Source organism: Antedon bifida, chromosome 4, assembly GCF_963402885.1.
Source record: "Antedon bifida chromosome 4, ecAntBifi1.1, whole genome shotgun sequence".
NCBI lineage: Eukaryota > Metazoa > Echinodermata > Crinoidea > Comatulida > Antedonidae > Antedon > Antedon bifida.
In genome coordinates, this window is record NC_136229.1 from 30280845 (window position 1) to 30303697 (window position 22853).

Here is a 22853-nt window from a genome sequence, read left to right on the forward strand (position 1 = left end):
ACCTGGTCTATGTCTCTTGGATATTTGTCACTCTTTCGTCACCGGCATATTACCACCTGATCAAGTAATAATAATAATAACTGGTACTTGATATAGCGCATTATACTGAAAGCCTCAATTTATTTTATTTATTTATTTAACAACATATTTATACAGGATTATACACAATCAAGTAGAAATAAACTTGTTTTGCATTGTGGTCCTGTCGACAAAAACGGATACAAATTTAAATCTTTTACATCAATCACAATTACAATTAATAATAATAGCAACAACAAATATAAACTGGAAGCTAAATGTTATGAAAAGAAATGAGATCTGCATCTAGCTTTAAAGAACATAATCGTGGGTGAATGTTTTATATCTGCTGGCAAGTCATTCCATATTTTTCCGCCTGCAACTTTAAAAGACGAATCCATTTTGCTACGGGTATAATGAGGTATAACAATATTTAAGTTATCTACTCCACGCGTTGAATGGGTGTGTACATTCCCAATTAGTTCAATTTCATTTGTCAATCTGGTTGGCGCAAGGCCGTGGATACATTTATACATTAGACTAGCTAGATAAAAATCTCTTCTCATTTCAAATGTTTTCCAGGAAAGATCCAATGCGCTTTACATAGACAGAACAATTTAGAAAATTCAAAATTCAAAAGGTGGGTTTTGGAGACACTGGTGGAAGTTGCCTGACGGATTTCAAAAGGCAACGCATTCCAAAGAGAAACGGATGCCGAAGAAAATGAAAGATTTCCATAAAACTTAGTGGAAAGATGAAATATATGGGCGAGAAGAGACTCAGATCCTGATCTCAGAGACCGCTTAGGAACATAAGTACCACCGCGTACTTCATAAAAGAACTTATAAGCCGCATAAAACAAGGCGCCAAATTAGATATGTACCAGACAACTTTTTAAGCCTAGGAAATCATATCCTGTGGTGAACCACTAAGCTTGTTTTCCGAGCTGGTATCGATGATGTTGTGAAAGAAGCTAATTGTGAAAAGTGGAAGTTTTTCTTTGATGATCTGTCACTGGGTGGTGAGACAGTTAACTAGAATTAAATCGTTTTTACAATGTCTTGATTTGGTTGTGTTTGTATATAGGGAAAATGTATGCGCATCTCAAAAAAGTTCTTTGCAAAACTACCAAAGTACAGAAAGTTACACTTCAAGTTACTCGACGTCGACGTCATGTGGTTTGTTCTGGGCGATACGATGCAGACGTACCCGATATCGGTATACTGTTTATTTTCTACAATCTGCAATGATTATAATTGTATAGCATTCTTTTTTGTTTTAAATTCCAAAAACTGAATTTAAGTGATTTAATAAATATATTTTAATTTTTGTTTGCCTTGAAATAAATGTTGAATTGAATATTCCATTCATTTAGTTTAAAGTGAGAAACGCTGGAATATATTATGAGGAAGAGATTTGAGCACCCTTTCCATCCTTTTGGGAATGGTTTCCTTCTGCTTATCATGAAAAACTATTAATTTAAGTAATCAAAATGTCTACTACATATTGATAATGTATGCTTATTTATTTCGGCTGAGCCACATAGAGGCTTACTCAATATTGATTGAGCATTTTGGGTTTTTCTTTTCTCTCTCTTATTTATCGCCTAGTCTCGCGTCACAATGTGTAATTAGTATTACTTGTTATTTGCTCTCTGATGTAGCACAAGTTATAGATATGTCTACAGACAACGGACGGTTTACAGCACAGAATACTCTTGCTGCGCCGGCTCTGTGGTCTCGTCTGGAGGTGATGACTGTATCATCATAGGTAAGCAATTTACTTTAAAGCTGTACCATAAAACCTCAACAAATTCAGTTGTACTGATTACCAAGTTACAAGCTTACAAGTTAGTATCATAAATGAAGGCTTTTTCTTAAACAATGTATTTTAAAATAATTTTTACAATAAATTTATATGTTTATTTTTTTTTTTTAGATTTTAGGCCTACTTTAATTAATTTTTAAAAATACTTTTTATAATACCACATATCATAGATGGTTTATGTGGCAGCTTTTTCTAGTCTTTTCATGTGATCTCAAATAGAAAGTTCTTATTTGTACTTGGAATGTTTAAACTTGTGAGTTTGGAGTAATAGGATATCAACATAACCGATACTTATCCTTGTATAGTTTTAAACTATGATTTCTAAAAAGTGTGGGGTCTGTTTGAGTAGAGAAATACTAACATGATCGGAATCGTAAAGGTCTTAAACTACATTCGAAAACCTTCCTGAGACTTGTATACTTGCTAGTAGGCTACTTTATAAGATTTACTGTACATTGTGATTCAGGAAAGCGCTACCCTAGACAATACTCCAGGACAAATCTTAAATAACCCTACCAAAATAGAATAGCTGTCCACAGTATTATAGTTGTTTCGGGTAGGAGTTACCCCTGAGCTAATAACAGTATATCAAAACATTCATTTTTACATTTCAAGATATTAAAACATTAAGATACAACACAAATCCTAACCAAGACTCCAAACATTGTGATTAATATGTATTGTGACATGTACTTTTTGTGTTTCACAATATTATTGTGTTTCAGCGTTGTTTGTTAGCTATTTTTATTTTAATGACGAATAACATCATTATTATTTCAATGGATCTTGGATTTTACACACAAGATTTAAATAGATTATTAATATTACCCCAACAAAAACATCTAGATATTTTTAGAAAAAACAGCAAAACAGTGCTCTTGTTACCAAGACGATACATTCCACAATATATAAATAGACCATGTTTCTGCTAATAAATATTATATTCTTTGTACACTGGTACGTGTACGGGGATTCCCCGTATTCTTTTAAAAGAGAGTGTATTCCAGATAGACAATCTGTTATATAAACACGTATGTAACACTATTTTTACCTTTACGGAGGAGATAATTGCCATTTTTACTATTTTATTTACCAGTCTACATGATATTTCAGAAAATTAAATTCTGTTCATATCGATATATCTGGACATGTGTTCCCTGTCTCACAGATGATCTTTTTTTTCATGATCCGAACATTAATTATAAATAATTTAAAAAAAAAGACGTTCGAGTTGATTATAAGCGGTTCTGTTTTCTATAAGCAATAGCATACAAAAGAAATGTTTACATCAACCTGTAGTGTTACTTTCTATAATTAATTTCCCCTACTATACTGCATTTTCGAATGGTTTATTTTGAATACGTTCTTGTGTCTCGGGTTAGATCAGTACGACTGGGTATAAATGAAAACGGATTTGGTCACAAGATTTAGCTTAGACAAATTCAAAGATTCGTCATAACATCTTTAATTCTAAAAAACAAATAGTTTATGCTAAAATGTAAACAATACGGACTAAAACAAAAATTTCCCCATGACAACTATAAAGTATATAAAAATTGATCGCTATACTCAATCAACAAGTTATGGGTTATAATATGCGACCTTTTTTTACGATAGGAGCAATTTACCACGTATTGAAAATACAAAATGTGTTAAAATCACAAATTAACTACATAGTACAATCCATCTTTAATTTTGGTAATATTGTGTTTAAAGTCGTTACTAGGAAATGTACGCAAAACATGAATTAACAAAAAAAGGTTGTGTTAATAAAAATAGTTAAGGATAAACACGTATGTGTGGTTTATAGGACACACAATGACATCAGCTTCAATAGTTACTTTTATAGTTTTACAATAATATTATATTAAACTTTTGAAACACGTAATCCAGTCGTTGCTATGCAAAAATCATGAAAAGAAAACTACAGGTATTGTTTATCTATAACAATAACTAGCTGATTTTGAATCGCAGATACTACGAGGCACTTTAAAGTTTTATTATCGGTAAGATGTTATACGCATGCGTAGTTTATACATATACACAAGCACACACAAATTTACATCAGTTGTATGAGTTGCTTAGACAGTGGTACGGTACTGTATATGATGACGGAAGTACTAAATACAAAATGAAACTCTTTATATTTTCAAAATTTACTTTGATTTTATCACTTGCTATTTGTATAAACGGTACAGTATTTTTTTTATTATTATTTAAAAAAACTGTGTTTAGTTTGTCTTTGCTATCTGTCACTCATTACTAATTAGGCCTAATGTAGGTGTGTAGTCAGACACTTTTTTTACATGGTGATTATAAAATGTAAAACATGATGTTCAAATTAAAGTAAATGTTGAAGTTGAATGTTAGTTTAGCATACGCTGGTGTAGGCCTCCTACTTATAATGAATAAAACACAAATTAGTAACTGTATGAATGTTAAAGTGTACTATTGCGTTTCCACTAACTAATAAAAAAAAAGAAATAATGTCCCTGAGAGTTAGACATTCAATTAAAATAATACATTATTATTTAAGCATGTGTATAGCTTGGAAAGATTATTAGAGCAAAGTATAATAGAAGGTAACCTAATTAGGTGATCTTTATTGTACAACATATTTATTTATTTTTAAAAAAATAAGAAAAAAAATAAGAAATAGGACAATAACTCCTTGAATTGTCCTGTTTCTTATTTTCTTTTTTTTTCTTTGTCATTCTGTTTTCGTTCTCCTCCATTTGTGTGTCTAGCGTATCTCTAAACGTTTCAACAGTTGTGCATCTTTAATGACGTCAAAGTTGCACGCGTGATTTTTATGAAATCCAATGATTAATTATAATAATAAAAACTAAGTCATTCAAACAGTAATTCGAATAAATTAGTCCCTTTTTTGATCGCACCACAAATTGTTGTGTGTCACCGTTCTGAAGGTCCGAATTAAATAAATCATTGTTGAATCTTTGCCTACACTATTTATTATTAGGCTCTTCTTGTTAGTTATTTTATAGACTTAAATTTAGACAGACATAAATTGTTTTTTTATATGCATAGGGAATGAAGACTGCCTTGCAACTGAGGGTGACCCATGTGATACTGACCTTGTGCTTACAGACTGGCATCGTAGCATTCGATATGACACCGAGTCTGGGTTTATAATATCTGATGATTTTATAATAGATGGCTGGTACAAGCTGAGAAATGAGGGTGATAGGATCGATATTAGAATGCCAACCTCATCACCAGGACTGTTAAAATGTGGAACTCTATACCCAGTTTGGATTGATGGTTTGTTGATATTTTTTTACAGATCATGGACCTACAAATGTTAATTCACGATTTCCCTAAAAAAAGTAATGAATGCTTTACAAGGATATGTATCAATGTGAATTTCCCCGGTTTTTAATCAAACTAACAAACCATGAAATAAACCATTAACGATTAACATAATTAACTAATTCAACTATATATAGGTACATATCCAGCACTCGGAGACGAGGTGAAAACCGTCACTGGCTGCGTACCAACATTTACAGGGGCGTGTGGATATTCGATAGATCTTTGCTTAAAAGCATGTTCAACTGAGGACGATGATTCATATTTTGTTCATTACCTTATTGACACTCCGGGGACGTCAATGGGCTACTGCACAGGTAATCATGCATTTATGCTAAAAATAATTTGTTACCCCTCCTTTTCCAGTTGAGGATAACAGGAAACTCAACTTCATATACAACAATCCGGAAATGAATTGAAATAAGGTTTTTAAAAGTTGTTAATTCAAAACAATACATATATAAATTTACGTAGCGGCAAAATTCGGTAAATCGCGCTTAACTTCAAGAATCATTATTGAATAGGAAGTTGGTACATACTTTCGGTACTGATTTTAAACACTTAACGTAACTGTTAGATAATTATTTATAACGAAAATTTAGGTTAAACGATTTGCCCTGAACAGGGTTTTCTCTGAACGCTAAGATTTATAGATAGTATATGCATTTTGGGTGGATTAAGTTCTGTGATGCATTGTGTAAATATTTATGTATGTGCCTTTTAAATGTTTGTTGTGTGTTTTGCTTTGCCTTTGTTGCAGTCATTTACGTCGAAGATTTATCGAGAACAGCGAAGAGAGTAATACAAAAATAAATAAAAATTCATACTATTTATGACATTTACAAGGAGTTTATTCTTTTTTTTTTTCAGATTCTCAAATACCTTGTGATGGTAATACGACCTCATCGACTGGTTTTCCACCATGCTATGGTAAGCAACATCTTTTTGGTTTTAAACGGTTTGAATAATATGTACTTGATTTGAACGTCATCGTCATCGTGTCTAGTTAGTTTGTCATTATTAACAATAATCATGATTGCTATTTAACAAGCTAGATACGAGAAATTAATTAATTGTATTTTGTCTGTTTATGCGGATATGGCATCGGTAGCTAATACAATTTAATTGAATGAATTAATTAAAAATGTATAATTAAATATCAATTCCAAATAAATGATTTTCCTTTTGACTTTTTATAATTTGAATGACAATCCATGTAATGTAAATACATTTTTATAGCACATTATCTGTCATTTTATACATTCTTATATTATTTCATGTTATTTAATTCTTGATTTTTTACTAAACGAAATAAATAACTAGAGATACTATACTATAAATAAATCCTGTCATATGCGTGATGTGACCCTTGACCCTACTATTTCAACACTCGATGAATTATACTAATCATCAAGAGATTCGGTTTTGATTTTTCCTTAACCTTTGACATTGCACGATCATGGGGGTGCTCTTCTTGATATCATGTTCAATCTCCCGCTATCCTCAGGATTGTTTTCGACAAGTTTCAGCTCGATCAGAGCAATTAGACAAATTCTGATTGATTTTAACCTATGACCTTTGACGGCCTAACTAGTTTTTTGTTTACCGAATTGCACCACCAAGTTTGAGGACTAGTGTTTGAAAATTTACAAAAAACGTTCAATTTAGCCTCTTCCAGACCTCTGATCATAAACTCACAAACAAGATACGGATGGGAAGTTAGGCAGGTCATGTCAGACCAGATGGCGAGTTTGTCAAATGTCGGAACTAGTAGACTTTTTAGAGATTAGCGAAACGAAAGAACAGCTGACTGGATAAACATCTTTTCTCCATATTATATGAAATCACCATGCTTTACGTTTTGTGTTTGGTTTTTTCTCTAATATATTACAAACTATTGCAATAAATGATATATATTAATTAAAATTGCAGCAAGTTTTCCCAAATTTAACGAGGAGCCCACATTAACCTTCGAAGCTGAGGATATTGGTATATCAGCAGTCTGCAATATAAATTCAGCTGAAGTGTTGGATGAGATAGATTACTTTGTGCGCTGGTTTATTGACGACGAAATGGTTTATGATGAGATGAACCGAAATAAAATTAGCGACGAGTATAACAAAGCCACGACGACGGGGTGTGAGGATGGCTTACCTCATCAGTGTATCCTTAACAGCAGACTTGGCTCAAACGTAAGTATTTAAAAATGATAAATGAAGTGTTTCTAATAATAATATTAAACTAAATTAACGAATCAGATCATCAGTTTATCCATAACATTCGACTTTGGTCATAGCATTTTGACGGAAGGTGCAGCGTTTAGATTGTTTTCAACCTTTGTTGACATTTGTACCTAAACCAGGGGTCACAGAAGGGGTCCAGACACTGCAGGTAGATCTTGATGACAATGCAGCAAAAATAATTTATTCTGTTTAGTTCATTTCTGATCAATATTTTATACTTCAATTGAAGGATTCGGCACAAGCGTGTCATGTCACAATCTATCGTTTTTGGCGATTTATGAACATTATAGAAAAACAAGGTATGAACATGATTGCTTTCAGATGATAACCGGACAACCACCGGCTCCTCCAAAACGGAGACAACAGAACAGCCGCAATATAAACAATAATGGCCACGTGCCATATCAACATAATATTTTGGACTACTATACAATTTAATAATACCATAGTTTATAAAATGCATTTTAACTAGAGGTTAGGGCCTTCCATATATTATATGTATGTGTATAACTGTAGACGTTGGTCATATACAGGCGGACCCAGAAGTGTTTAGGAAAGGAGCGTCAGGCTCTCCTTCTTAAATCGTACTTGGGGAGGAGCGGGAGAAAGTATAGATCCTCTGTGTGTATAAAGCATTGGATCCCCAAATTAATCAGTTCGTCACTCACTCTCCGTTATAAGTTGTCCAATTGATGTTTTCTTTATAAACGTTTTTACATTGATATACATTAAAAACTTGACACAATTGTTTGTTATTACAAGTAAATAACCTAAGATGGAAAATACGGGTGGCTATTAAATGACAGGTGTGGCAATGTTTTTTTTGTTTGTTTTTGTCTTGTTGCCACAGCTGGTGGCGCGTTGTGTTTTTGGAAATGAAATAATAAAAAAAAGTGTGGCAACAGGTCGAAAAAAAAAAACTAAAAGGCGTAAAGCTTAAGCTTAACAAAATATTTGATCTATTATTACATCACAGTCCTTGATTTGGTGTATGCCTTTTATTTATTCCCATTATTTTATACTTGGTGTTTGTTTCTATGCTTAGATCCAATGTGAAGTTAGTCTCAAATTCAAGGATCAAGACGCGTTTTCACCTGGAGTAAGAAGTAACACATTCTATGCAGGATTGACGGTAATTGAAAGTTAATTATTGAGAATGTATTCTTATAATTAGGCTAACATAGTCTGTTCCAATTTTGTAATAATTTTACTTTTAATTTTGTTTTAAGATTGAACCAAATAATACAGTTGAATTTGTAATTGGTGTAAATGAACTAATTGAGTTTAATGTATCATCAACGATCCCGATTGTTGGAGGAAGTGTCTACCATGACATATGTGACAAGATTTTCCATTGTCCTGGAGTAAAAGTTATCATAAAAGCTGAAACCAATGGTGAAGGTGCCGTTGTAAAAGAATCATGTCATAAAGAAATAACCAGCGATTCTCCTGCAACGTTTACTATCTCTGGAACTAAAAACGTTGCCATCAATTACTTAAACAAAGCTAACTACATCGAATTTGTAGGCGATCAAACCACGTTTTCTTCAGTTAGTAATATATGGAAAGGAAGACTCACAAACTTTCCAACTTTCAAAGTAAGTATCACCAATTTATTTTCTGCAAGTCCATAACAATGTTCGGCTTTCCAAAGAACTCCCTCCAAGGTTGTTTTTTTGTAACCAATGAATAACAATCTTAATCAACGGAACAAACGTGAAGTCACTGGGCAGAGTGATCACATACTAATAATTTGCAGTTATTAATAATACTAATATACTTCTTGAAAGGTTATTGCAAAAGGTGTGAACCCGAAGCAGTGTAAGGGGACAGGCGATCCACATTATACAACGTTTGATGGTTGGTAGGTTGTTGTATATTTATTTATTACATCACATGCACGTCGGACTTGCCCCCCCCCCCAAGTATGTAGTTATTTCGATGTCTCAAGTAATATACACCATATGTGTCAAAATATTTATCTTTTGACTAATATTAAGTCAAAACTCTGTATGGAACCCAGACTAACGTCAGACCTACGTTGTGATGGATAGGAGTTTTGTAGGAAAAAAACTGTAGGTCACGTCATGAGGCGTTTTCCCGAATGATCACCTCGGGCTTTTAGATTCGAAATTGTTATGAAGAGTCGTACGTGAAATGTCATCATGAAATAATGTCAGTAGTGTTTACATACAAATACATTAACAGTAATATTTGTTAGATATAAGGAAGGCTAAAAGCAAACAGATTATGGAGCGAATATTCCTTAATATACAATAATAAGTACCGTAGTTATAATTTTAGGCGATCTTGTCAAAGGTCAAGCGCCCATAGCCTGCCACGTTTCGATATTCAATATTGTGAATGACAATAAAGACATTATACAGGTGCTAAGCATGAGAATATATCAAAAAGCCAAATCAATCATTTAGCTAAATGCTATAGATTTGTGGAACAGGAGCCCTCGGTTCAAAACCAATCGACCTTATTTGGTTTGAGGTAGAGATTATTTAGATTCAGTTATATTTTAGAAATATCACCTTGCAATCTCTCGGATTTTCCGGTAAAGGCTATACGAACAATTACGCCAACCGTCCTAAACCAAGCGAACCCTGAAAATGTTGGTTGGTATGACATCCTACCATTGAACCACTATATTTATCATGGTATGTTCCACATTTGACTCTCAACACCCAGCAAGTTTGGTATGGTTGAACAACTCCGCAACAGAGATCAAATAATATGGTATACCTTATTATTTCTAAAGAATATTTTGTTTTTAGAGGACATTTCGAAATATATTCTAAAATAGTATTTACTATGCAGTAGGAAGTGACGGAATAATTACAGAAATATAATAAATTGAAATTTTCTTTCACTGTTCTACAGGTACTATCATATTTATAAAACTGGATACTACTTATTTTACGAGCATAATACTTTGCCCATTAAGGTAAATATTTCTCAAAACTACAATAACCTATTTAACCAACAGCACATTCCTCCTTACTAAAGATAATAATAATTAGTACATTAAATCGTAAAAAAAACAAAAAAGCGCAAAAAACAACAAATAAATGTTCTCTACTTCTGAACTCCTCAGTCGTCGCTTCCCCCAAAATCACCATCGCTATAAATGCCACAATTTGCACATTTAATCTAATGTTTAATCGGTTAATATCAATAATATGTTATTGAAGGCATTATGGCTACTTTCTCAGATTCAGACTAGATTGCATCTATGTAATGTATGTTATGTTAGCATGGTTGTTTAGCAACTGTTGAAGACATTTAATTACATATTTTGTTTTTAATGTATTTTTTTCAATTTTTCAAAAAATGTTTGGAATTTTTCATTCATCAAGTACTCACACATAGGCCTACTAATTTCAACTAGTTCCAATGACTACTCGATTAAATAAAGATTACTGTTATTATAATATAAACAATGTGGCTACTTCCTTAGGTTCAGACTCGATTGAGTGTGTGTGGGGGTGTATCGTGTGCATGTGGAGTTGCTGCTCAAGTTGGCCACACTCATTTGATAGTTGATCGATGTAATAATGCAGGTAACACATACACAATATTTAAAGCAACACACGACGGAGTGGTAAAAGAGGTGCGGACTTCTACTAATACGAAAGTGACAACAGCTGAAATATTAAAAGACGGTGAAAGAACTCCTGGTGCATCTCTCAGTTATAGTAACGGACAATTCCTAGTAAGTGCAATAATGTATACTTTTCTTATTTTATGAAGAGTATGTCACATTTAAAACCAAATTGGAAGATCACCTTAGTACCAACGAAATTTGATGAATTTGTGTATTTTATTATGTAAAATAAGTATTTTAAAAACCAGTAACAAAAACAAATAATTTATTAAGGAATATCTCCGACATGATTCTCGTTATAAAATCTCGAATACTGTATATTTCCTTTTGTTAAGCACGATCCACTTTAAAAATAATTTTTAATATACTGTATTAGTTTAATATCATATTGTAAGTTTTGTACATTATTAAAACAGGAAAAAAAAGGAATGTAATGAAAAACTAGAGTAACTTTTGTATAAAACACATATATATTTGGTTCAAATTTTATGTAAACAATACTTTTAAAACATAAACAAAAATTTTAAAAAAAAAATTACATTATTTATTACATAGACTTCTCTTCCAACGGGATCCTTCATAAGATTTACTTTATTTTGGAGGAACTCTATAGAAATACGTCTAACCGGATCGTGGGATGATTTTGAGAATGTCAACGGTTTGTGTGGTAACTTTGACAACGACAAACAAAATACTTTTAAAACATAAGCAAACATGATTTAAAAAAAATAATTACATTATTTATTACATAGATTTCCCTTCCAACGGGATCCTTCATAAGAATTATTCTATTTGGAAGCCATTATATACACATATTTCTAACCGGATCGTGGGATGATTTTGAGAATGTCAAAGGTTTGTGTGGTAACTTTGATAACGACAAAACGAATGATGGTCACTACGGTCCTGATCCTGATTATGAATGTGGAAACACAGAATGCGAACCGACTACTCGCAGTAGAGAAGTTTCAAATGCATTCTCTAATAGTTGGAGGTAATTCAACACCTTCTTAGTTAAATAAGTTGCAACACTTTATATACCATGATGTCAGAATGGCGTGAGGTCATGATTACTCAAACAGTTATTGCCCGATTTTCATAATATTTTAAAAGAACATCTATTCTAGTTTTAAAATGTGATAGTTATTCAAATCGTTATTTAAATGTTTTCATATATCCATCATGCAGTGTGAACAACGACGACAATATATTTATGGGGAAGCTATACGATGGCGATACGTATCCAATTGACAGTTTCTGTACATGTGGAGAAGATGGTTTTGAATGTGGTTACTGTAATGGACTGAATGCCGAAAACAATAATCTAGGCTGTGGTAACAATAGAAGAAAGAAAGCAGTAGAAGAGATAGATCTTGATGATCAGGCAGGAAATTACGAATTCACTGACATCAACGATGACCCTGACTTTGAACCACAAGTATTAATACAGTTGTTATATTATTATTTCCATTAATTTATTTACTTTTTTTTAAATTTCTTTTTTGAAGACTTATGTCATCATGCGTGCGATTTAGTATATACCAATTGAATTACGTTATACCCAAGTCCATCCTTGTTTTAACAAGAATGGACTTGTGTTAAACGTAAATCAATTAAAAAATAATGATTAACCACCCGCGCGCGACACGATCAATTCTACAGTAGGCTGATTAACCTGTACACAAAACTGTAGTATGCGCCGTTCTACTTCGCGTCCAATGTTGAAGTGCTGCCTTCTCGAATACGCCTTGACCTTATAGCTTCTCGTTAAAGGTATGTGTGTTCTAAAACCAAATAACGACTGTTTTATATACTTTCATCATGCATATACTAACACATGTACTCAAAATGTTTTAGGTTCCAACATTTCCAACTGCCGGCAATGGATTTACTGAAGAGTATACAAGGAAACTGTGTACAGAAACTCTGCTGAACTCAACAACGTATGAAGTATGCTTAGATGCAATAAACAACGGGTCAATCACTATTGATGACATCATTGATGGATGTATTATTGACATTTTGGTGATGTTTTGTTATTCTTATTCTTATACTTCGTTACAATTGGATGTTACATTTACAAAACATAAATAATATAATCAAAGCGTTGTGCATGAGAATGCTGAATGCCCAAACGTTGCCAACATTGTATAAAAGATATTCTCCCTCTTTCACAAAATAGTTTCTTTGTAGTTGTTGATGGTAAACGTTTTTGCATTATTTTATAGGTAACAGATGATGCTTCTATTGCTAAACAAACAATAACAGAACTTCAAGATAGCTGCCAGTTAGAGCTAACTACAAATCCACAATACTGGGAAGTGTCAGAAAATGGAACGATTGCGCTACCAACAGAACTGTTAGGCAAACTCTGTGTGAACGAATGTAACAACAATGGAGAATGTATAAATGGAACATGTGAATGCATCGAAGGTTTTGGCGGGAGTGATTGCTCTATTTCACTCGCTGAACCACCTTTAGTATTTGCAGTTCTTGGTGATGGTCTCTGTGATGTCAGTAGCAGACCATGTAGATCAGCTAAAGTGTACGGAGAAAACTTTGATGAAAGAGGAAATATTACCTGTCACATCCAAAACATAAATGCAAGTTTCGCATTGTTTTTTATAAAGCAACCAGTATAAACATTGCTTATTTTATTTGAATTAGTGATCCAAAGTGAAAATGTTTCTTTTAATAATTTATATTATTTATTACGTAAATATAATTCCAAACATCTTACTGTAGGTGAGTGAAATTGGCATAACATTGCTCCCAGAAACTTCCATAGTATCAGGAATCTTTAGAACTGATCAAGAAGTAAAATGTCCCTTACCGGAACCTGCAGTTCAACCAGATTCACCAGGAGAAGGTGTTGTAGCGAGTGGTTATCTGATATCAATTAGTAATGATGGTGAACTGAAAAGTGAAGAAATGGCAATATTGATTGTATACGATTCTGTCTGTCAAGTATGCAATGCATCAGAAGGAGAATGTTACTTAAAGGTAAATATGGTATTGTTTTAACATAATTATAATAATGTTATGATTTATAAGTTAAAAGCAATAACTTTAAAATGCATTTGAACTGTGTCATTATTTTTTTATAGAATAACTCATGCAATATCAATGGTCACTGCTACGCTGCATTTGATGTAAACACAGAAGATTGTTGTCAACAATGTTTACCAGACTTGTCTGTAGACACCTGGATAACTCGCCAAGGTTAGAACAGCCCACTTTACACATTCTTCTTTGTTGTCATAGAGTATTTAGGTGAAGATGAATAATCTTATAATGCATTATCTTTCCAAACTTTCGTAGATGATACAGCGCCAATAATGTACACGTCCAATCCATACCCAGCTATTCATCAAGATCCAATCACATTTGCGTTTGATATAGAGGATCCTGAAGGCTGTGGCATAATATTTAGTAAACAAAATGGAGATGAAGATGCAACACTCTCTGAAACCGGAGAGTTTAACTGGACACCTGTAGCGTTAATGTCAAATCATAAATCGGTGTTTGAGATACACATGCAAGACAAGTGTGGGTTTTCAGCCACGTTTAATTTCAGCGTTGATGTGTGCAAATGCGAAAATGGCCAAGAGTGTGCTTTTGTAAACGGATCCAGTTTATATGAGTGTGTTACTTCTGAAACGTCGGAGGGTAGGTATACAGTAATTATATGTTTTGCACAGTTTGATTTAAACAAACATATATACTACACTATTGATTGATTTAAAACTAATACACAAAATCAGCAAGTACCAATATTTCCAGCAGTGTTACCGTCCACTATTAAATTAAAGAAAAAAATTGTACCTACAGTCCACTTTATAACGTTTTTTCAACAGTAATTTATATGAATTAAAACTTGCCAATGATGTGTACATATTGTTTTTCAGCTATGTTTAAATGTTGTACCTTATTTTCCAGAAACACCTAAAGCTGAAGGAACACACTCGACTTCATTTAGAACCGAGAACACAATTATGTCAACGGCCAATGTGAACGATCCTGTAAGTACACCAACACATATAGTTAGCGAATCTTCATCGGTCCCAGCATCAAGTATCACTGAGAGCACATATGCTGACGTAACGTTCTTGGAAAAGGGAACAATACATAGTACGAGTGATGGTGACACATCCAAACAAACTACCATTTATGAAATATATACTTCTACACAGCCGTCTATAACCTCAGGATCGAGTGATGGTGACACATCCAAACAAACTACCATTCAAGAAATAGATACTTCTACACAATCGTCTAGAACCTCAGGATCGAGTGATGGTGACACATCCAAACAAACTACCATTCAAGAAATAGATACTTCTACACAATCGTCTATAACCTTAGGATCGAGTGATGGTGACACATCCAAACAAACTAACATTCAAGACATAGATACTTCTACACAGCCGTCTATAACCTCAGGATCGAGTGATGGTGACACATCCAAACAAACTAACATTCAAGACATAGATACTTCTGCACAGCCGTCTATAACCTCAGGATCGAGTGATGGTGATACATCCAAACAAACTACCATTCAAGACATAGATACTTCTGCACAGCCGTCTACAACCTCAGGATCGAGTGATGGTGACACATCCAAACAAACTAACATTCAAGACATAGATACTTCTGCACAGCCGTCTACAACCTCAGGATCGAGTGATGGTGATACATCCAAACAAACTACCATTCAAGACATAGATACTTCTACACAGCCGTCTATAACCTCAGGATCGAGTGATGGTGATACATCCAAACAAACTACCATTCAAGACATAGATACTTCTACACAGCCGTCTATAACCTCAGGATCGAGTGATGGTGACACATCCAAACAAACTACTATTCAAGACATAGATACTTCTACACAGCCGTCTATAACCTCAAGATCGAGTGATGGTGACACATCCAAACAAACTACCATTCAAGAGATAGATACTTCTACACAGCCGTCTATAACCTCAGGATGGATTGATGGTGACACATCCAAACAAACTACCATTCAAGAAATAGATACTTCTACACAGCCGTCTATAACCTCAGGATCGAGTGATGGTGATACATCCAAACAAACTACCATTCAAGACATTGATACTTCTACACAGCCGTCTATAACCTTAGGATCGAGTGATGGTGACACATCCAAACAAACTACCATTCAAGACATAGATACTTCTACACAGCCGTCTATAACCTCAGGATCGAGTGATGGCGATACATCCAAACAAACTACCATTCAAGACATAGATACTTCTGCACAGCCGTCTACAACCTCAGGATCGAGTGATGGTGACACATCCAAACAAACTAACATTCAAGACATAGATACTTCTACACAGCCGTCTATAACTTCAAGATCGAGTGATGCTCACACATCCAAACAAACTACAGTTGTAAACGTACCAGAGCGTGAAACAACTGTATCAATGATTATGACCACTAAATCTAAAACTACGACCTCGAACGTAATGGCGTCACATGATTTCAAAACAGTTGATAATACTGATGCATCTACTGGAACAAAGGCAACAGAAAGGTTAACAGCACAGGGAACACAATACTATACATCATCACCAAATCCCTCTAGTTCTAGCAGTCATGTTTTAACTACACATACTAAGAGCACGTCTGGCCATTCTACCAGTTCTGTTCGCACTAACTCATACGATGAACCTACAGTCCTTCAAGACGATCGTACTGATGTGCATGGTCTAACAACATTAGGAAGAACTACTACTAATGACGTTACATCAAAAAAAAAATATATAACTTCATTTAAATCAACACCACAGACGGACATTAGTTCTGAGGAGCCACACACCAATGAGCATATCTTTACTGAACCAGTGACTGAAGCAGAGATTAAATTAACAACATTTTCAGGTAAGCATACTATTTATGTCTTAACAAAAAATATTTAAAAGTCTTAACTTTTTCAGAAATTAATAAATGCTTTGTTTAAAAACATGTAATTTCGTATCTTACAGGCACAGTCGATAATTATTTTGACTACGCCGTATTATTACAATTAAAAGGTCTTGCAGTATCGGTAAGCAAACAAACAACTATGGCTTTTTCTTGAATATGCCATTTACATACATGTCACATAATAGTTATTATTCAGTTTGACCAACAATTTGATGTAAACAAATATTTAATTGAAAAATAAATAATTCTTTCGTTGTTGAAAATATTTATTTTGTCTTTTTTATAACTTAAATCATAAAATAAAAAAGTTAGTTTGGGGGACAATAAATACAATATTTATTGGAATTATTTATTCTGTTATTTCTGCAAGATTGAATCTGTCTTTTTATTTCTTTAGCAGATAAATAATATGGAATATAAGTCGTTTACACTGTACAAATAGTATACTATTCTTATGTTTAAAAAATAATTCGTCCTACATTACAACTTTACAGTGGCTTACAGTGAAAGAAGTATTTCGCATAGGCGTGATGCGCGCTATGAACACCTATTGCCTTCTAAATGCTGCTAGTTGCTGCGATTGGACTGAAACCAATAGGTAAGTTATGAAACGATTTAATCAATAAATAAATTAATCAATCAATAAATAAAGTAAAAAGTACACTATTAAATAAATAAATATTTGGGTAATCTTTTTTCATTGATTTACATTTGTTCTGTCTGTGTGCTCGTTTTTGTTTTCTATATGGTGAAATTAAATAAATATTTCATTATGATGTGAAAGCCATTTAAACAATCCAACAATAAAAACAAATTAATATTTTATTTTCTGTCACCAGAAAAAATACGTTAAATGAAGATATTACAAGTATCGGACAAATAAAGCTGACTGATGAAACGATTGATAATAACCAGATTGACATCGTTATGTCTGTTGGATACAAAGATTATTCTAATACATGTTTCCAAAACAATGGTGAAAGACAAAAGAGGGATTCAACTAACAATAAAAAACATTCAATTTCCCGTAGAGATACTGTGGCTAATGGTAAGATTTTAGAAGCAAATAATATAATAATGTTCATCTGAAAAATAAAATATCGCAATAATGTTCAAAATATTATTATTAAATTAAAAGCAACAACAACATTAAAAACAATTGTTTGTTTCAACCATATTTGTTCTATTATGGTACTGGATAAATCTAGTACCAATAATCGGGTGCAATTTAATAATTTATTACTACTTTGTTCAACAAGCGATACCACATCCTACTACTTTATTAGGCAATGTAAAAAGAGAAAATAAAATCACTGTACAATTATTCATTATAAACGAGATAGCTTCGGGGTTTTATTTAAACTTTTGTCAGCGAACAATGTTTTTTAATTCAACGTTTTATATTAATTTTATCTTAAGCAATAGAAAGTTAACTAAGTAACTAAGCTATCCTTCAAAATGCAAGATTAATGAAACGTTTCTACATGCTTGTATAAATGGCAAAATCGTCAACCCGCCTGATTATAATAAACTACTGCTTTAGAGTATATTATTAATAATCTGATTATACATACAGTTTGTATTGACTATAATTCTGAATTTCAGCGAGGAAGTTTAAATAATAAGAAAACACACTTTCGAGAGTAAACAAGACTCTTGAGCTCCAACCACATCTTTTCGATTTTTAAACATTCAAAAATTGAAATGGTTTAAGTTGATATTTAATAGTTATATTACATTTTTTAGAAATAAAGTTAAATAATAATATTATATCATTATACATTTTGTTTCAGAATACATTTCGGCTAAAGTTGTAAAATCTGCAATTGAACAAGAAAAAGAGAGCATTGAGGCTGCTATTCAGATGGAAATCATAGATGTTTCCCTGTATTCTGAAGAAAAAGATGAAAAAAAACCTGGTGATGATGAATCATACACTGTATTCATACTGATTGGAGTTTGTTGTTTCATGGTGATCATTGTGTTCGGATTTGCGTTTGGAGTTTACAAATGGTGTGTATTTACTATTTAAACAATTTTAGTATATAAGCGACTGTTCCCAAAAAAGGCAATGTTCTTATGGTCGAGATGCCTTAAAAAAGGAAAGCCGTAGACGTTAGGTTTCTCTGATGGTACTGCTTGTTACGGATTCGTGTCAATGTGATCAAACAGCCAACTTTGTTTTCCTTTAAGAAATTTAAAAGCATATTTAATTAGCTATATTTAAACTGAATTTTGAAATAATATTATATTATTTTTGTTTGTTACAAGGCATCATCGACAAAACCAAAACAGCTACATGAGTAGTAAAATCATTTCCATATCATCGTCTCCTTCTCCTACAATATCAACAGATGCATCAAACGCAATTTCATCTGGTAAGTAAAAAACTCCAAGCCAACAATAAAGAAGTCATGTAATATTTAGGCACTGTAAAACGTAGAAGGATCGAGGTAGAGGTGGACAGTATTAACCTAAAACAAATGTTAAATCTTAATTTAAATAAAATAGATATATACTTATACATTTCCTAATATAACCGTTAAATAATTAGAATTTATAAAAGGCCTATTTTTACATTTTTTGAAACCAAAGTGAATTGTTAAATTGTTAGTTAAGTCTCATTTGATTGATTTTTGTTAGTTTGCTGATGGTACTTTGTTGATTTTTCCCTTTTTTTTCTGTATAAAGTGTTTTTGTACTTAAGTTGTTGGATTGACCAATAACTTCATTGCAAACTGTATACCCTGTTCTCTCTCTTCTAATGTAATCTGTATTTTATCGATATTCGACGGATGAATAAATAAACTTATGATGAAATATCTTGTATTTACAGGCTCATTGAATGGTATGATGTTCTTGAAAGGAAGTCGAGCGGGAACACCTACTTCCATAAATGCGTGGAACTGAATTAATTGCGATAAAATTAAATAGTTTTTATTATTAACTTTTTGATTTAAATATAACGAATATTTTACTCTGAACAGTATGTGTCGTTTACATATCTTTTATATTCCGTCCAAGATAAGTATTCCAAGTATTCAACCATGGAGATATAAAATTAGATTTATACCTCCATGATTCAACCGTATATAAGTGTTATATTTTTTTGGAAACAGGTGAAGGGTTTATTGTTATACGTATAAATGTACTGTTTTTGAACAATAGATAGTCGCTCACTAATATTAAAGATGTATTGTCCCTTGGAACACAAAAAAATGAAGGTCAAAATATTCTAAATTTAAATTGGCCATATCAAAGTAATATTAAAGTTATTCACTTTAAGTCGAAAATTCGAGCCAAAAACAACAAGTTTACGTAATTAACAGGTAAATTAGTTTGATTACATTTTGTCTAGAAAATCGTCGCGAGCTAAAGTAACCAAAGATTTAAAACCATGAGTATGCATTATGCATATTCTAATTTGGATTGTTTACAACTCGTCATTGTTGAGAAGGTGTTTTCACACAGATCGCGAGGAAGTTTTATGATTATGCATACAGAGTAGCCAAACAAGCGAGTTCCATTATGGGACATGTTTTGATCCAAAACTTTGACTGGAAGTCAAAGTTATTTTTTGAACAAAAAAAACGTCTGTATTTCAGTTAAATGATTTTTTTTTCGACTAATTTTTGGTGAAAGTTAATAACTATTATGATACTTCAAAATGACCCACTTTTTTTCGAAATCTTTTATTTTCAATTTTTTTGGAATTAGTCCAATGGACAATACATCTTTAAGGAAGGGAAGGATTATACTTAACGTGTTAAATAAAAAAAAGCGGGTGGAGGTGTTTTTTGTTAGTATAGTTAAAGGATACGGTAGCTCCTGGTTTGAAATGAATATTGTTTATTATAAGACGCCGTATATGTACAATGCTTTAGGACTTCTTCGCAATGCTATAAAATAAGAAATCAACCAAGCTTAACTTTAATTTTCCTGAATTTAAAGAGTTTTTTTAAAAATCATAAATGTTTTAATTACAAATAGTTACTTGACAACATTAAACTTATATAATTTAAAAAAATCATAATTTTTATATTGAGATAATTGCAATAAAATAATTATATAAATACATATTTGTGCTCTGTGAACCGTGTGTGGTCGTTTAAAGATCTGTTATAATTAAATGTGTATTCCGTCCAACAGAAAAGGTATTCAACCTTATAATAAGAGTTATATTTTAAGAAAATTGGTGAAAGGTTTTTATTAAAAAAAAAAAAAACACAATTGGTAGAGTTCTTTTTTTTTAAAGTTAATTTATTTTTTAACATTTATTCTTTATTCGGTTAAGTCAGTAAGATTCTTTTACTTTTTTGTATAAAAACAAATAAAACTTACATAATATGAAAAACACAATTTATGATATGAATCTATTGTTTTTCAACTTCCAACTGCAAAAACTGAAGTCCTAATTTGGCAATAATTCGATTATTATATATGGTTCATAATTATTAAAATTATTGGGCCGATTTTATAATATAATCTATATCTATAACAGATGTTTTATATGGAGAAAGCAAGTAGGATGACAGCAGGCAGGAGATGGTTTCAGAATACTGTTACAAAAGCTAGGCTCTGATCAGAGTTTGCTTTGACGACGACGACGACGACGACATCTATTTATAGACACATTGATTCGGGTTAAGTTAAAAAGTCAGTTAAATAAAGAGTTTTCAAACAATATAGATTATCTGATAAAAATCGATTATTATATATGGTTCATTACAGGTTTTAAATATTAAAAAATTCATAAACAAATTTATGCTGATCGGTTGAGCGTAAAATAAAAAAGAAACATTTTTTCACGAACTCTTGTCTTCTGCATTGGTCGAACGTAAACATTATGTTATTTTGTTGTATATATATACTTTTATTCAATGTATCCATTGTAAATCACTGACGAATGCTAGGCCGGGAAGCTAGGCCATTTAAAAAGGCAGTGTTCCAAATTTTGACGCGAAGTAGGACAGTTAGACGTCCCGCACAAGAAGTTTCCGAACGCAATCAATCATACACGTCAACAATTCTCAAACTGTTTACATAAAGCTGAACATGCATTAGAGCGCATTAATTATTATCATTAATTAATAACGGAGAATCTATGTACCTAGGAATTACAAATATACCATAGCGATACATTGTGTCTCCTCCTCTTTTCACATAGGCCTACTTTTTAAATATAGTTTTCTTAACAATTATTCTATAATAATAAATACTTTATTTTAACACGGACAAGCTTGTATCACCACAAGGATGTTTTTCTATAAGGCCATGATCAATTTAACAGGGCTTGTGTACTTGAGTCGTATTTCCTTGTGTTTGTAATAATTTTGGCTGCTCTGTTTTGTAGCATTTGTAGTTTATTAGTATTTATTTGATGTGCCCCACACAATATTACACTAGTTAAACTGTGGAGACTTTTTATGCATTAAGCAAGATACATGTTTTGGAACCAGATTTGAAGTAGTACAAGCCTGGCAATACTTTACTTTTAACATTATGTATTTGTTTATCCCACAAAAGATTCATCAATAACAACTAGATATTTTTATCTTTTTACTCTCCTTCTTTACTTACTAGTCTCTTTATCTTTATCATTGCTTTAAAAGACTACTATTCATATATTAGCGTACTGATACATTAATAGAAATTTAGTTTGTTAAATCGTACAATATCCGGGGGTCGTGAAGCCCAGTCTTCTGGTTGTGTTATCTTAACAACGTATATAGTAACCAAACACTGAAACGATTTTTGGTCAATACATTTGGTCAATACGATTAATACTACATTCAATGTATAGGACGTTCACAACTGAGGATCAGCGAACAACTGAAATACACGGAAGCTAAACAAGGTTAACTCATAAC

The 22853-nt window shown here is 32.4% G+C and overlaps 1 protein-coding gene across 1 annotated transcript; it reads left to right on the top strand.

Annotated features, from left to right (window-relative positions):
• The first annotated feature begins 3929 nt into the window (after positions 1 to 3929).
• LOC144841530 (uncharacterized) lies at positions 3930 to 20935 on the top strand. The gene is made up of 24 exons (XM_078697897.1): positions 3930 to 4037; positions 4894 to 5127; positions 5313 to 5492; positions 6046 to 6105; positions 7108 to 7367; positions 8464 to 8550; positions 8648 to 9016; positions 9209 to 9282; positions 10308 to 10371; positions 10885 to 11139; positions 11784 to 12025; positions 12220 to 12469; positions 12889 to 13056; positions 13260 to 13634; positions 13777 to 14034; positions 14139 to 14253; positions 14353 to 14700; positions 14971 to 16938; positions 17043 to 17104; positions 17478 to 17581; positions 17823 to 18031; positions 18777 to 18996; positions 19255 to 19361; positions 19820 to 20935. Exons 1-24 carry the CDS (start codon positions 3977 to 3979, stop codon positions 19891 to 19893), a joined length of 6144 nt encoding a protein of 2047 aa, XP_078554023.1. The 5' UTR covers positions 3930 to 3976; the 3' UTR covers positions 19894 to 20935.
• Positions 20936 to 22853: the final 1918 nt, after the last annotated feature.